The following is a 16,375-nucleotide window of genomic DNA, read 5'->3' as shown; positions in this document are numbered from 1 at the left end:
AGAGAGAGGTGTTGACTTCACTCTGGACGGAGACCACAGATGTCCTGATGGAGGTGAGGAGTCTGATGGAGCGTCTTGAGTGGGACCTGAGAGAAGCAGAGAAGGCTCTGGAGGAAGAAAAGGAGAGAGCCAAGAAACTTTTGGAGAAACAGGACAGTCTCTATCTCTGGAAACAGAAGGAGTCGCCCATTGCAATGCAGAAAGGTCAGGCTATGTTTTTCTATTCTGTTCTATTCTGTTCTGGTGGTGACATGTCACGGTGAGGCTGTAAGTCGAACAGAAATTTAGATGAAAAGAGATATATAAAAGAAAAATATAATGCCTGTCAAAGGCAGGTGGTAATAGGATGAGGGGACATTCTCGTTGTAAAGAGCATTTAATTGGACAAACAGTTGGATATGCCCCTGAGAAGATGAGTCATCAATATTTTTGCTCCATTTCCCAGGAAGAGATTTGATTTAAAGGAATGTTCAGGGTTCAATACAAGTTAAGCTCAATCGACAGCATTTGTGACATAATGTTGATTACCACAAAATATTCAGCTCGTCCCTCCTTTTCTTTAGAAAAAGGCAAAAATCAAGGTTACAGTGAGGAACTTACAATGGAAGTGAATGGGGCCAATTTTTGTAAGGCAGAAATGTGACACAGAGCACCTGTGTATTATTTGAGCTGTAAAGTTTTTAGGGTTTTAGGGTTTACAAAGGTACATCGTCATGGCAACAAAATTGTACAATTGGATATAACTTTAGACAGAACTGGATAAAAAGTGATTTAATCACAATAAAATCATGTTAACACATATATTGTTTATGTCTTGTGTCTACACACTTCCAATGTAAGTGACTCCTTTTTAAAGAAATGGAGTGACTAAAGTCTAAATAATTTTTCTAGTTATTAACATTATGCCACAAATTCTTCCGATTGAGCTTAAAGGGATAGTACACCCAAATTATCTCATCATGTACTCATCCTCATGCCAACCCAGATGTTTATGACATTATTTCTTCTGCTGAACACAAACAAAGATTTGTAGAAGAATATCTCCGCTCTGTTGGTCCTTTCAATGAAATTAAATGGTGGCCAAAAGTCCAAAAAGCACATAAAGACACATAAAAGTAATCCATAAGACGTCAATGTTTAAACCACATCTTCAGAAGCTATGTAATAGGTGTGGGTGAGAAACAGATAAATATTTAAGTGCTTTTTTACTATTAATTCTCCTTCTTACCCAGTAGGTGGCGATATGCAAAAAGAATGTGAAAGTGGAGATTTATAGTACACAATTACTTAAATATAGGTATGTTACTCACCACACCTTTCATATGATATGGATTAAACCACTGGAGTTTTATGGATTACTTTTATGTTACCTGTATGTGCTTTTTGGACCTTCAAAGTTCTGGGAACCATTCACTTTGTATGGACCTACAGAGCTGAGATATTTTTCTAAAAATCTTCATTTGTGTTCAGCAGAAGAGAGAAAGTTGATTGATGAGAGAATCAAGTTTCATTTTTGAGTGAACTATCCCTTTAACTTGTATTGAACCCAGAATTTCCCTTTAAATGCATATATCTCCTCATTGCAAAAAAAATAAATAATAATAAATAAATAAATAATCTTAATCAGTATTTTGGTTGTTTTCCAATAAAAATATCTAAACATCCTTAAAACAAGATTAATTTACTTGAGAAGCAAAATTGCTCTAGACATTAAGGCATATTCTATAAACAAGAAATATCAATTTGCCAATGGGGTAAGAAAAATAAACTTAATTCAATATATTTTCTGAAAACAAGCCTTAATGTCTTAAATATTTTTGCTTCTCATTAAGTGCTTTTTTAAAGGATGTTTTGATGTTTTTGCTGGAAAACAAGACAAAAATACTGATTGAGAAAATTGTTTATATGTTCCTTTTATATGCTTCTGGGATTACTCTACCAGATGACCTGAAATCTAATACACATGGACTAAAAGCCACAAAACTACAATTTTGATTAAATTGGGTCCAATGTTAAATTACCAAAATAATCTCTTTTCTCTCCAACGCCTGATTTTTTGTATCTGTATCTATTATATTATTGTGGTTAGAGCTTGAAGCCTGCAGCACAGACATCGCTGAGCTGACATTGCATGTGAAAATGAGGAGAGATCAGCTGCCTTTGTTGAGAGACCAGCTGACCCACACGGAGGTGCTGAATCGCCGTCTGAAGGAAGATATTGATTTTATGAGGAAACACGGGCCGCTCGCGTACGAGAGGCTCCAGCTGGAGAGTGAAATCATGAAGCAAATCCAAACAGCACAAAATGAGGTGAGTTTACTCCACTGCCTGTTTGTCTGTTGGCTTGTTTGGATGACCTGAAATCAATAAGACACAACTGAAAGAGAGGATGAAGGTCTAACTATAAGCATGTTAGGCCGACTTACACTGCAAAGATGGTACAGATGCCGCATTTTAAGTGGCAAATATAACAAAAAAGGTGTATTTACTTAGACTGCTTAAAGGGATCGTTCACTCAAAAATGAAAATGATGTTATCATTCACTCACTCTCATGTTGTTCCAAACCAATATGACTCTCTTTCCTCTGTGGAATGTAGAAGGTTCTGAAAACATTTTTCCCCTCTAAATCTCTGAAATAACACCTCTGAAATTACCATATGGTGTATGTCTTTTGTACTTAAACATATTTTCAAAAATGTTTTCATAGGCCAGTGAGACTTTTACAAGCATCTCCCATAAGCTGAAGCTTCTTCAACAGGAGTTTAATGAAGAAAAATTCAGAGCTGACTTTGAGGGAGAGCAAATTAACAAAGAACTTGAAATGATCAGCAATCAGCTGTTGGACAAACAGTGAGTCACCAGACCAGACACCAGAGACATCAACCTACATTTTATTTCAGTACACTTGCGTTATATTTGTTCAGACAGCAGGTGTCACTAAAATGCTTCTATCTCCTTCATCAGCGTTTAATTCCAAATATCACTTTCATGCAGGCAGGTTACAAAACCACAAAGAAAATCCATTAGAATAGTTTATTTTTATTATTGCACAGTTTTAATGGTGATGTAAGTGATTTCAGACGTTCTTCTTTCATGCGACTGATCCATTGGATTAGCCACACCCCCTCTTTCCAAAACCCCAAACTCCAAAGATACCAAAATAAGCGTTATTGAGAGCATAAATGGTTGTTAAAAACAACAGATGCAAAATAGCTCCCTCAACTGACAACTGTTATGACCAAAATGTTTTATTGATTCACATATTGAACATAGAAAAACAAAACATATATACACAGAATCAAAATTAACCCTCACTATCCCCACCAAAATCCTCAATCCCACCCTGGCCCCCAACAACATCCCAGTGGTCATGCATGATTATAGACAACAAAAAAAACACACATATATATATATATATATATATATATATATATATATATATATATATATATAAATAATAATCACACATCCAGAAACATCAGTTTTCCACCCCATTTCTCCTCTAACAAGTTAAACTACCCCAGTCTTCTAAATGACCCTTCTTCAAAGTCCGCCACCCTCCCCATCTCCGTGCACCACTCCTGAAATGACGGTACTCCAGCCAACCTCCAACCCCTTAAAAGTATCTGTCTGCCGATCATGACACTGGTTAGGACCCAACTCTTTATGTGTCTATTCTCAACATCGCCCCATCGCCCAAAATACAGAGTCTGGGGCAAAATGATAATCGATTGCCCAATACATCACACACAAAACTCTGAACCTTCAACCAAAACTCCTGGATCTTAACACACCCCAAAAGACATGGGTTATGTCTCCGTCATCTGTTTGGCATTGCCAGCAGGTGGGTGTGTCTTTAAGACTAAGCCTATACAATCTAGAGAGGGTCCAAAAGAATCGATGTAAAATCTTGAATTGCATAAGGCGCACCCTTGTGTCTCCTTATACGGAGACTTGACGTTTTTTAGAATCCTAGCCCACACTCCCTCCTCCAATACCAAATCATTCTCCCATAATCTCTTGAGAGAAGTTAAAGCTCCATCCCCCAGACTCTGAATTAGCAGGGAGTAATACACTGATGCCACACAACCTTTTCCAAAATCAGTAATCACCACTTCCCAGAGTATCTGCCTCTTTAGGGGGGTGTATGCTATTCTTAAAAATAGTACAGAGCAAGTGACGCAGCTGTAAATACCTAAAAAGCTGATATCTGGGAATCCCAAAATGTTGAACCAAATTTTCAAAGGATCTCAACAATCCACTCTCATATATGTCAACGAGTGTATTAACCTCCCTCACAATCTACTCTGTCCAGCAGAATGGGGACTTATTAATACATAATTTGGGGTTCAGCCAGATGTTCGAGTCAACGTTCAAATAAATGTCCGAATTAAACACTCTGGACACTTTTGTCCACACCGAGTGCAAATGCGAGATAACGGGGTGTAACTTAACTTCTCCGGTTAGTTTGATAGAAAGGCTTTGCAATGGGCGAAATAGGGGCAAGAACTTCATGTTCAATACAAAACCAGGGAGGGGCTCTCTCAGGTGGAAGCAACCAATGAGCCAAATATCTGAGACCGAACGCATTATAATAAAACTAAATCTTGGGTAGGCCTAGCCCACCTTTGTCAATCAGCCTATGCAGCTTACTGTAATGTAAACTGGGATGTTTACCATTCCAAATGACGGACTTCGCTATGCTTTCAAATTGCTTGAAATAAGAGAGGGGGGCATCGACAGGGGAGACTGTAAGGTAGTTGAATTTTGGAATACAGTTCATTTTAATAACATTAACCTTCCCAATCATCGAAAAATGTCAGCAGCGAAAAGCACCGAATTGCAGTGAAAATCGATGTTAAATGTCCCGTACAAAAATGGTAGTCAAAAATTGTTGATACCAGACTGACTGGGCAGATTTTTTGAATTAGTATACAAGCAGACGCTGCTGGTCAGAAGTAAACCCTGAATTTACATGAATACATTAATAAATCAATAAAGAATGGACGTTTTAGAAATATAAAAGCGTTGCTAATACATTTTCCTGAGTAAAATCTGTGTGGATTCTGATGAAAAACTGTAAAAAGTGCCTAATGTTAAGATTGTAATGTAAGGTTTGATAACATATTCACGGAGTTGAATCTTCTTTCCTTCTGAAGTGGTTTATGCACATGTAAAATGTATTATAGAGGAATCACACAATTTCTCTTTTTCAGCTTACAGGAGTGTATTACAGCAGCTGCAGTCACAGCATGAGCTTTTGCACAGAAGAACTAAAGAGTATGAAGGAGAAGTGGCATTGAAAGATGGCCAAATCAAAGACTTGCTGCAAGAAATCTGCCAGTTTGAGAGGCAGGATGCAGACATAAATGATGCTGTTAGTGCTAATTTACACATTAATATATGTACTGTATATAAATACATTAACCAGCTAAGCTCACTGGATATTTGATCGAATCCACCAGAATAATATGAAAATATTGTGCATTTTGACTGTTTTAAATATTAAATCGAGGCTTTTCAAGGTCATGGAAAACCTGGAAATGCCAGGGGATTTCAAAAATGTGATATTCAGGCATGGAAAAGACATGGAAATAGTAGTTTTTAGGGAGGTTTCTTAGTTTGCTAAAATATGAAATCAGCAAGATATTGAGATATAGAGTAAAAGCTGGTCTGTCTATTAAGGGTTTTATGGGAGATTATGTGGCTTGGGAATCAATCCCAGCAATCCCAGCAAATAATTATTTTTTTAAATAGAGTCTTCACAAAAAGTTTGATGTTTATCTTTGATACCAAACATTCATGATTTCATGTCTGTCGTAGGTCATGACAGTAAAAGCAAAACTAGAAGATAAGGAAGAGATATTCATGAAAAAGAAGAAGGAAATAATACAAGTTCAAAACCAAATTCAAAAAGTTGTAAGTATAAAAGCATATTAGAGAAGATGCTTGTTATTTTAAATGATATAAATCAGAGGTGATATTATGTTGGAGATGTCACACCCTCACATCCTCTGGAGGGCAGGAAAGACCCACAATTTCTTTCACTGATCTGCTGTGTTTAGTCTCTCAAAGCCTCCATTTTGTCTAAGCCCTGATTTTCACAATTACAGGTACGCTTGAATGAATGAGCTACGGAGCGTTCAGCTGTTTTCTTTGGCAGTTTGTTTATTCCTTTTTAAATTGAACTTCTTGCATTTTTGATGCCTTTTCTTTTTCATATGTCACAACTGTTTTTCTGTGTTTACAAAGTTAAAAAACTTTTCACCAGATAGAAATATGGAATTGTCTATAGAGAAAGGCTCGACCATGGTGGGGCTCCCTTATGTTTGAGTTTCAAGAATGTTTTGACTGCAGGACTATTATAGTTTGAAATATTAATCACATTGAAAAAGTTTATATGCACTATAACAATCAGTGGACCTGTCAATGATGTAGCTAGCAGTAAATTGGGTGAGTTATGTGCACATATACTGCAAAAATTAGGAAGAATTTTGTAATCATTCCAAAAATGGTCTTTTATGTAAAGGCCTCTTTTTACTTACATTTTTTAAATCAAAAGTTGTATACTGTATGTTAACATTAGTTAATGCACTTAAAACTAACATGTAATAACAATGTACATTTGTACAATAAACAATTATATTTGTATTAATTAACATTTACAAATATTAGTAATTGCATCTAAAATATATTGTTATAAAAACATTAACTAATGTCAACGAATGGAAACTTATTTTAAAATGTTACCAACATATATATATATATACACTGTGGCCAAACGTTTGGAATAATATACAGATTTTGCTCTTATGGAAAGAAACTGGTGCTTTTATTCACCAAAGTGGCATTCAACTGATCGCACTGTATAGTCAGGACATTAATAATGTGAAAAATTACTATTACAACTTGAAAGAAATGTTCAGAACTTCTTAAACTACTTCAAAGATTTCTCATCAAAAAATCCTCCACATGCAGCAATGACAGTTTTGCAGATCCTTGGCATTCTAGTGGTCAGTTTGTCCAGATACTCAGGTGACCTTTCACCCCACACTTCCTGTAGCACTTGCACTAGATGTGACTGTCTTGTCGTGCACTTCTCACGCACCTTACAGTCTAGCTGATCCCACAAAAGTTCAATGGGGTTAAGATCCATAACACTCTTTTCCAATTATCTGTTGTCCAATGTCTGTTTCTTTGCCCACTCTAACCTTTTCTTTTTGTTTTTCTGTTTCAAAAGTGGCTTTTCTTTGTAATTCTTCCCATAAGACCTCCTGAGTCTTCTCTTTACTGTTGTACATGAAACTGGTGTTGAGCGGGTAGAATTCAATGAAGCTGTCAGCGGAGGACATGTGAGGCGTCTATTTCTCAAACTAGAGACTCTGATGTACTTATCCTCTTGTTTAGTTGCACATCTGGCCTTCCACATCTCTTTCTGTCCTTGTTAGAGCCAGTTGTCCTTTGTCTTTGAAGACTGACACCTTTGTATGAAATCTTCAGTTTTTTGGCAATTTCAAGCATTGTATAACCTTCAAACCAACCCAATCTCATGAAACTTCCCATAAATGTTTGGAGTTGGCTATTTTGTATGAACTTGCATGATGTTGTTCGCATAAACTTGTACGACTTCATCACATGCAAATTCCCGTATGTCAAATGCGGAAGCGAGAGTTTTGCGCATGAGGCGTTAAGGACATGCTTATTAATATTACGCCCTTACCCAAACCCATAATCTAAACTTAACCAATCAGTAGAGTGTGTAAACATGATACGAAGCTGTTGTGTGTGACAGAAACAAGTATTTGTCACACATTAGATGGAAACGATGTCCAGCGACGTCTTTGGCGCTAGTGAAAGTCGCGTGATATCATACGAATTAGCCAAATGTAGAAAAGTCATATGAATCCTGATGATTTCACCGTGAGATTATGTTGCCCAAAACAGCAAAATCTTTACATTATTCCAAACTTTTGGCTGCCAGTGTGTGTATATATATATATATATATATATATATATATATATATATATATATATATATATACATATATATATATATATATATATAATGTATGTATGTATATATATAAATTCAGCAAAAAGAAACGTCCTCTCACTATCAACTGCTTTTATTTTCAGCAAACATGTGTAAATATTTGTATAAACATAAAAGATTCAACAACTAAGACAAAAACATACAGACATGTCACTGACAGAAATGCAATAATGTGTTCCTAAACAAGGGGGGGGGGGGGTCAAAATCAAAAGTAACTGTCAGCTGCGTTAAGTACTGCAGTGCATCTCCTCCTCATGGACTGCACCAGATTTGCCAGTTCTTGCTGTGAGATGTTACCCCACTCTTCCACCAAGGCACTTGCAAGTTTTCTGGGGGAAATGGTCCTAACCCTCACCCTCCGATCCAAAAGGTCCCAGACGTCCTCAATGGGACTGAGATCCGGGCTCTTCGCTGGCCATGGCAGAACACTGACATTCCTGTCTTGCAGGACATCAAGCACAGAACGAGCAGTATGGCTGGTGGCATTGTCATGCTGGAGGGTCATGTCAGGATGAGCCTGCAGGAAGGGTACCACATGAGGGAGGAGGATGTCTTCCCTGTAACGCACAGCAATGAGATTGCCTGCAATGACAACAAGCTCAGTCCGATGATGCTTTGACACCAGACCATGATGAACCCTCCACCTCCAAATCGATCCCGCTCCACAGTACAGGCCTCGGTGTTACGCTCATTCCTTCAACAATAAATGTAAGTCCGACCATCACCCCTGGTGAGACAAAACCACGACTCATCAGTGAAGAACACTTTTTGCCAGTCCTGTCTGGTCCAGTGAAGGTGGGTTTGTGCCCATAGGCAACATTGTTGCTGGTGATGTCTGGTAAAAACCTGCCTTACAACAGGCCAACAAGCCTCCATCCAGCCTCTCTCAGCCTATTGCGGACAGTCGGATCATGGATGGATTGTGCATTCCTGGTGTTTCTCGGGCAGTTGATGTTGCCTTCCTGTACCTGACCCACAGGTGTGATATTCGGATGTACCGATCCAGTGCAGGTGTTGTTATACGTGGTCTGCCACTGCAAGGACGATCAGCTGTCCTTCCTGTCTCCCTGTAGTGCTGTATCAAGCATCTCACAGTACAGACATTGCAATTTATTGTCCTGGCCACATCTGCAGTCCACATGCCTCCACACAGCATGAATAAGGCACGTTCACACAGATGAGCAGGGACCCTGGGCATCTTTATTTGGTGTCAGTAGAAAGGTCTATTTAGTGTCCTAAGTTTTTATAACTGTGACATTAATTGCCTACCATCTGTAAGCTGTTAGTGTCTTAACAACCGTTCCACAGGTGCATGTTCATTAATTGTTTATGGTTCATTGAACTAGCATGGAAAACATTGGCTGCGTCCTCCGGAGGACGCATTTGTCTGCCGCATACGTCGTCGAGTCTGTAATGTTTCATTTTTTTTTTGGCTTACTTTTTCTTATTTTTTATCTATTGTCGATGACTTTTGCATATGCACTTACATTTATACAATTGTTAACCTTTTTTGCATTCCCAATAAAAAATAAATAAATAAATTAAATGAGACAGCCTCGATGATGTATGTGGCTGACAAATGCGACCTCCGGAGGATGCATCCCTCCAAACGAGACACAGACATTGTTTAACCCCTTTACAATAAAGATCTGTAAAGTTATTTTGATTCTTACAAAATTTTCTTTAAAATACAGTGTCTGAAAAAGAGACGTTTCTTTTTTTGCTGAGTTTATATACAGGTATATGTAAAAATTATTATGTTTAATATATAAATATTTATATTATTATAAATGAAATTAAAAATGTAGTATATATGTGTGTGTATGTGTGTGTGTGTAATACAAGACAATCAATGTATTTAATATTTGTATTAATAATAATGTCTATCACTCTGTTTATCAGAAATGTGAAAATGATGAAAAGGCCTCTGCATTTGATGCAATCTTGAGCCAAAAGCGACGTGACTTGTCGGCCCTGCGAGAAGAAAATGAAGATCACAAATTCGAAATTGAAGATTACAAAAATAAGATCTGCCAAAGGTGAACAAAAGTTGAACAAAAAGCTTCTCTTTGTATAGCAGCCATGGCTCACACTCATACAATCCACACAATAACCTAATTGTATCAGACAAATAAAATCGATCCAAATTTAAATGAATAGCAAACCACATTCAAATTTTGTTACTTCCCAAAATTGTTCATGCCTACCTATAAGCATATGGTGTCCCCAAAAATGAAAATTCTCTCATCATTTACTTACCCTCATGACATCACAGATGTGTATGACTTTCCCTCTTCAGCAGAACACAAATAAAGGTTTTTTTTTTTCAGCTCTGTTGGTCCATACAATGCAATTGAATGGTGACCAAAACTTTGAAGCTCCTAAAAGAACTTAAAAGCATCATAAAAGTAATCCATATGACTCCAGTGTTTTAATCTATGTCTTCTGAAGTGATCCAGTAGGTTATGTATGAGAACAGCCCAGCTTTTTCACTGTACATCTTGCCCTTGCAGTCTCTAGGCATGATCATGATTTCATGCTCGATTACACTTCCTAGTTCTTGACACATGCGCAGAGCGCTAGATGGCTCTAGGAAGTGTAATCGAGCTTGAAATCATGAATGCCAAAGAGACTGCTTATGTCAAGTTTTATAGTAAAAAAGGAGTTATATTTTTTTGTCTGTTCTCACCCAAAACCGACTGGATTGCTTCAGAAGACATTGATTAAACCACTGGAGTCTAATGGATTACTTTTATGCTGCCTTTATGAATTTTCATCAGTTTTCATTTCATTTCAACTATCCCTTTAAGTTGTATGTAAAATGATGTAGCTGAATAGGTGTTATATTAATTAGTTGGGCAAAGCTTCTTAAGTTCTTTATATGTCTTATTGTCAGATTAGCTGCAGTTCAAACATGTTTCCCGAACTCTCCACCCATCTACCATTGGTCGAATAAACAGAAAGTATAACTTATGCCATTGGTTGAGCCAAATTGCTGTTTCTGGATGCTCAAACAGGGCCACAGTGTTTATACTTTTCAGGTGAAATCAACAAATGTCATACTTATAGTAATACTTATATCTCTCTGCATATTATGATGGGATAGGAGAAAGTATTTAAACATAAAAAGATGACACATAGGCTATCTCTTTTTTTTTGGCACATCTTGTGCACTCAGTTTGATGTCACATTTTCAGGGCTTTCTCAGTTTCCATTTTGAAGTTTGCTGACGGTCCGCCAACTTTTTTGTGAGCAGGCTGCTGTTAGTACACTTTCAGTACATCGTGTCTCGGAAGACAGACTGTGTTTTATTATGTTGTTTTACTGTGGATGTGTTGTTCCAGTGAACAGGCTGTGAGACAGCTAAAACAGGACCATGAGCACTTGCTGCAGAAGATCAGATTGAATGAGGAACAGGGGAAACAGGCCAAAGCCGAGCTGGATCAGGTGTCTGCCTACCACACCAGCACCAAAGACAAATTAGACGTCCTGGAGCAGCAGACCTTCCTGAAGGAGCTGAGGAACAGGGTAAGAGAAGAGATGCCACCACAAAGATGTAATCATCAGGGCCCTGTTGCAACATAACCTTAAGTTAAGAAAACTCTTAGTTATAATTGTAAGATTATTGTTACTAAGGATTTTCCTGCATACAGCTCCAGTTATTTAGCAAGATTACTCAGAGCAAGTGTATAGCATTCTTGAAAGGAGGTGAAACAGGCACTTTTAACAGAGTGTGATGATGCATAAGTCTGGCAAATGTGGTATCATTTGAAAGTTTAGAATCTGAAATTTCTGCATTTATGTTAATAAGATAACAAAATAAGGCCTCAAAAAATTTGTGTAGCAAATTATTACCCCCTAGAGGTAATGGGGTAGAAGTCTTTCACATAGCACATAAATGGATAAGTCATACATCAAATGAATTCCACATTCTGAGGAATGTGACTGTACAGTTTATTTTGTTGACCTAATACCAGAATCACAAAGTGAAATATGACATTTCTTTTATGCTCTGATAACTGCTGCTCTAAGTAGCCATTTTACCAGTTTTCTTAAAAATTAGCAATTTTTTTATTTGTCTGTGAGCTTGCTTGGCTGAATAATAGAATGTTATATCTTAGATGTCCAGAACAAAATATGCCATCCAGCAGGAACTGTTTTAGGACATAGATGATAACGTATTATATACCATCACAACGGGAAGGATCACAGCTTTCTAATGACACTTTGATTGAGCTTTTAGTCCACTCAGAGGCCGAGATATACAATGAAACAACGAGAGTTGTGCATGAACTGAAAATTAGACTGAATGTTTATGGACAAGTGCATTTACGAGGGCTTAAATGCATTAGAGCGCCACCTACATTTCAGATCTGTATATTGTGATGGCATGTGATAGAGGGAAAAACATTTCTAGTGCTTGCTGCCATCTAGTCGTATGAAATGAGACTTTTCAAAGTGAAGTAGAGCGAACAGAACTGAACATTTGTTTACCGGAATGACATGGAGTAAATAATGACAAAATGCATGTTTGTTTTTGTCTTGTTTCAATGATTTGTTCAAGGCTTTTATTAATCAATAATGCTGGTTTAAAATATTTGATGATGTTATATTAATATCTTTTCATTTGGGTGGCAGAAACAGACAGAATCGTTGAAGATACAGATAATGGCTGAAATGCAGGCATTAGCTATTCTCAAGGTAAAATCTACAACAAAGAATTTATGAATAATGATAATTAATTATTCAACTTTTGATGCATGAATTATTAAATCATGTTTGTTTAACATCAAAACAAGAGTAATAATTTCATAATCACCATTTTCTCAAAGATTTATATTTAGATCATTAGTTTTTTTAACATTTATGTTTTTAGGGTAATGTGGCAGCAATTACGGCAGAGTATAATTGTGAACAAACACGCTGTGAGAAGGTGAAAGGTGAACTACAGAAAAAGAATGAAGATGCTTTTTCTAAATCTGCTCAGCTGCAGACAGAGGTGGAACAACTGAGGCAGTTATACACAGAGAAATCTGAGGTAACTCTCTTGTATGTTAATAATATGTGTCATTTGTTTAGTTTAACAAACTAAACAGACCTCGTGCCGCCCCGCCGCAAGATTGCCCACGTCTCACATGCATAAATCTGCCCCTCACCATATTTTATCTGGACATTAACACTTTGAGCTCTGAAGGTGTTTTTCAAGGTTTCCTGTTTCAGTGGCATGCCCAAAATTAAAGGCTTATATCTCGACAAAAAGCAAAACAAACAATATATTTTTAATGATATAGATTATGACACTCTGAGACTCTCAGCCAAAATTGAGCCAAAAATCTACTTTTTTTCTTATTTGGTATTGTATATCTCTGGGTGTAAATAAGGTGGCTCCGAAAAACTGCATTACATTATAGCATTACAAAAATTATTTATCATCATGTCCAAAAAAAATCTCCTTGAGTCCAAACGTCTCTCCAAAGAAATAAAACATAACAATTGTACAGAAGAATTAATTACACATGCAAACGCAACAATGACTAAAGGTTTGCATGGCATGGAGACATGATTTTAGAAATGAGATTTCACAGAATTAATGCCTTTTAGTCTGAGTCTGACTCACTGAGTCTGCATCAACGAGTTTGTGTCATTTACTTGGCGCCATCTCCTGGTGGCCATATGTAACATTGTGCTTCATGTGGATTATCTCCTGATCTATTCATCTGATTACATGTGTGTGGGCTCGTTTGAAAGATAATCACCTCCTCTAAGTAATGCTATGTGATATTTTATGTTCCTTTTATATTTCGTGAAGTTATAAGCGAAACCGCAGCATATAAGCAACACTAATATAATTGTCAAGACATATACTTAGCTGTTACTCACTAAATTTGTGTCTGTGAGTAAAACAAATAGGCTGGTTGTATTCTACTCTTTGAGAGCTTTCCAAAAACATATGACACATGGCTATGTGATGAGTTTGATGCTTTTACTGATTGCAATAATAAGTACAGTGCAATTTGTTATTGATAAATGATCAAAACGAAACACTTCTGATTTATCTGCAAATTTCAAAGCACTTGTTCAGTTTTGGTCATAATGCCTGCATGCATTGGAAAGAAGAGCTTCTAAGCTACTAACACTCCTCATTTTGTGTTGGTCAAGATTGTAGTTATTAATATTTGAACAATTTGTTTTTCTCATGGGCCCATCCAAGCTTAAAGGATTAAGGTACAAATTATGCACAGTTGGTAAACATGTGACTGAAGTTTCCAGTTAGCTGTTAGTAATTCATGTGTTGCATATATTCTTTAACTGTTTTATACAGACAATTGAAAACTTGAAAGCAAAACTAAGTGATATGCAGTACGCACACAGAAGCCTGACTGATAATTTTGAGCAGAAGAAGAAATCCCATCAAGAATATTTGATTTCTGTGAAGGTATTAATATACAGTAAATACTACTTTCATATATTATATACATTTTACACATGCTGGCTTTATTTGTCTTATTCATGATCATTATCATAATTATGCTTCTTTTGGCCAGATTCTAAAGCCGCATCACTCGGAACAGATCCAATATGTTTTTAGAATGAAACGTGTAACTTTGGCATTAAGTATTGTTAGATGTAATAGAGTCACTGTGCAATTGCTCTCATAGTATCTGTGCATTTTTGTTAATAGGAAACCCTTCATGTGGTGTTATTGAGGTATGAGGAGATTTCAAACAGGATCAAGGAGTTCAGCCTGAAGTCTAAAGAGTTCAAACAAGTGTCAGACACAATGGAGCAATCCATCAGAACGTTGCCAGACATCGTAGAGGAGCTACAGTGAGAACTACAACATGTTATCCTGTGGGGGAGACTGGGGCTAGTTGTCACAAGGGCTATTTCTCAGTAACTATGGTTTTAAGTCAAAAGTCCAATTATATTAACTATAGTTAAATAGTGTGACATCTAGCCCTCAGTTTCTGTATATTACACTTCCATGCATTTGTTTATTTGTTTGTTTCAGGAGTATGTCAGATGCTATAGATTTCAAACTTGGCACAGCCACAGTAGTGATGGGTCACCTGAACAGGGACATAACTTCCTGTGAGCAGAGGAAGTCTCGATGGACACAGATTCAATCAGCACTTCTCACTCAGCGCCAGACTGTCATGACAGACACAGAGGTTAAAACCCCTTATTGCAAATGTACTTTATTTACATTTATGTAGCAAATGGTACTATTAATATATAAATATATAAAATATGTTATGGGCTGATCCTAGCTCATCATTGCTACTGTGAATTCATATATTCATAATAGGGTAACAAATGTTTGTTGTAATAATCTGAAATCAAATAAACAACAGTGCATTTGATTGGTTAAGGGATTTGATGCTCTCCAATCACCATTCAAGCTGAAATTACCTTTATAAATATTTTAATATTTAAAGAAGTTGCTACCTTTGCATGATCGTAGATGTTTTCCCTATGTAATTTTTTATAGTATACCAAATTATAATTTCTGAATGTTCATGAATCATTAAAAAGAACAAAGCAGTGTTTTCTCAAACTTTTATAAACCGAAGGTGAATTTTTCATTTATTCAATGAATGTGGAAGGGGACGGATCCTGTCAAAGAAATCACCATAAAAATATAATTAAAGAGGTCTATACGACACTTGCACTATATTCCAAGGCTTCTGAAGACATTCAGTAGCTTTGTAAGACTGAAATATAAGTCACGATTCAATGATAATCATCCACTATACAAAAGCTACAGAAATTGCACGTTGATGTCTTTGGATTTTGTGCCATATTTGATATGAGAGGTACAGTGCAAGTGAAGAATTACAGGAAATATTCACTTAAATTTCAGTCTGTTCCTTTTATGATGTCTTATTTTGGAGTTTGACAGACCCAGTGCTCTTTCACTTTCATTATATGGAAAAAACAGCACTTCTTTGAGTTCATACATGTTTAGAATGACATGAGAGTGAGTAAATGATGACAGAATTTACATTTTTGGGTGAATTAACCCTTTACAAACTAGTAGAGACCAGCAGAACTACTGTGAAATACTCTGATTAAACAATTGTGTTTTCAGCCCAATGTAATGCGATTTATTTTAGATATGGGCATATGGACTGCATTAGTAACCACCCTAATTTACCAAGTATATCCGTTATCCGGTATCACACCTCTACAATTGTTTCCTCTAATAATTTGATAAAAGCTCTCATAATTTTGTTTTAGAGATAATATGTTATGTTTTGCATGAAACCCACGTATTATCACTTCATTTTCGGAGGGAAAAGCTATTTATTGGGGGAGTT

General features: G+C 36.6%; 1 protein-coding gene across 1 annotated transcript in view; it reads left to right on the top strand.

Annotated features, from left to right (window-relative positions):
• The window catches only part of LOC127634310 (coiled-coil domain-containing protein 178), a 45,264-nt gene that overhangs the window by 3,768 nt on the left and 25,121 nt on the right, over positions 1–16,375 (top strand). Inside the window, exons 6-17 of the mRNA XM_052113805.1 lie at positions 1–204; positions 2,090–2,310; positions 2,709–2,851; positions 5,225–5,378; positions 5,825–5,920; positions 9,957–10,093; positions 11,399–11,582; positions 12,693–12,755; positions 12,931–13,092; positions 14,377–14,490; positions 14,737–14,882; positions 15,067–15,226. Of these exons, the coding sequence (XP_051969765.1) occupies positions 1–204; positions 2,090–2,310; positions 2,709–2,851; positions 5,225–5,378; positions 5,825–5,920; positions 9,957–10,093; positions 11,399–11,582; positions 12,693–12,755; positions 12,931–13,092; positions 14,377–14,490; positions 14,737–14,882; positions 15,067–15,226 (1,784 nt within the window). The remainder of the gene's footprint in view (positions 205–2,089; positions 2,311–2,708; positions 2,852–5,224; positions 5,379–5,824; positions 5,921–9,956; positions 10,094–11,398; positions 11,583–12,692; positions 12,756–12,930; positions 13,093–14,376; positions 14,491–14,736; positions 14,883–15,066; positions 15,227–16,375) is intronic.

This window comes from Xyrauchen texanus, chromosome 41, assembly GCF_025860055.1.
Source record: "Xyrauchen texanus isolate HMW12.3.18 chromosome 41, RBS_HiC_50CHRs, whole genome shotgun sequence".
NCBI lineage: Eukaryota > Metazoa > Chordata > Actinopteri > Cypriniformes > Catostomidae > Xyrauchen > Xyrauchen texanus.
This window is presented reverse-complemented; position numbering and strand designations above follow the sequence as displayed.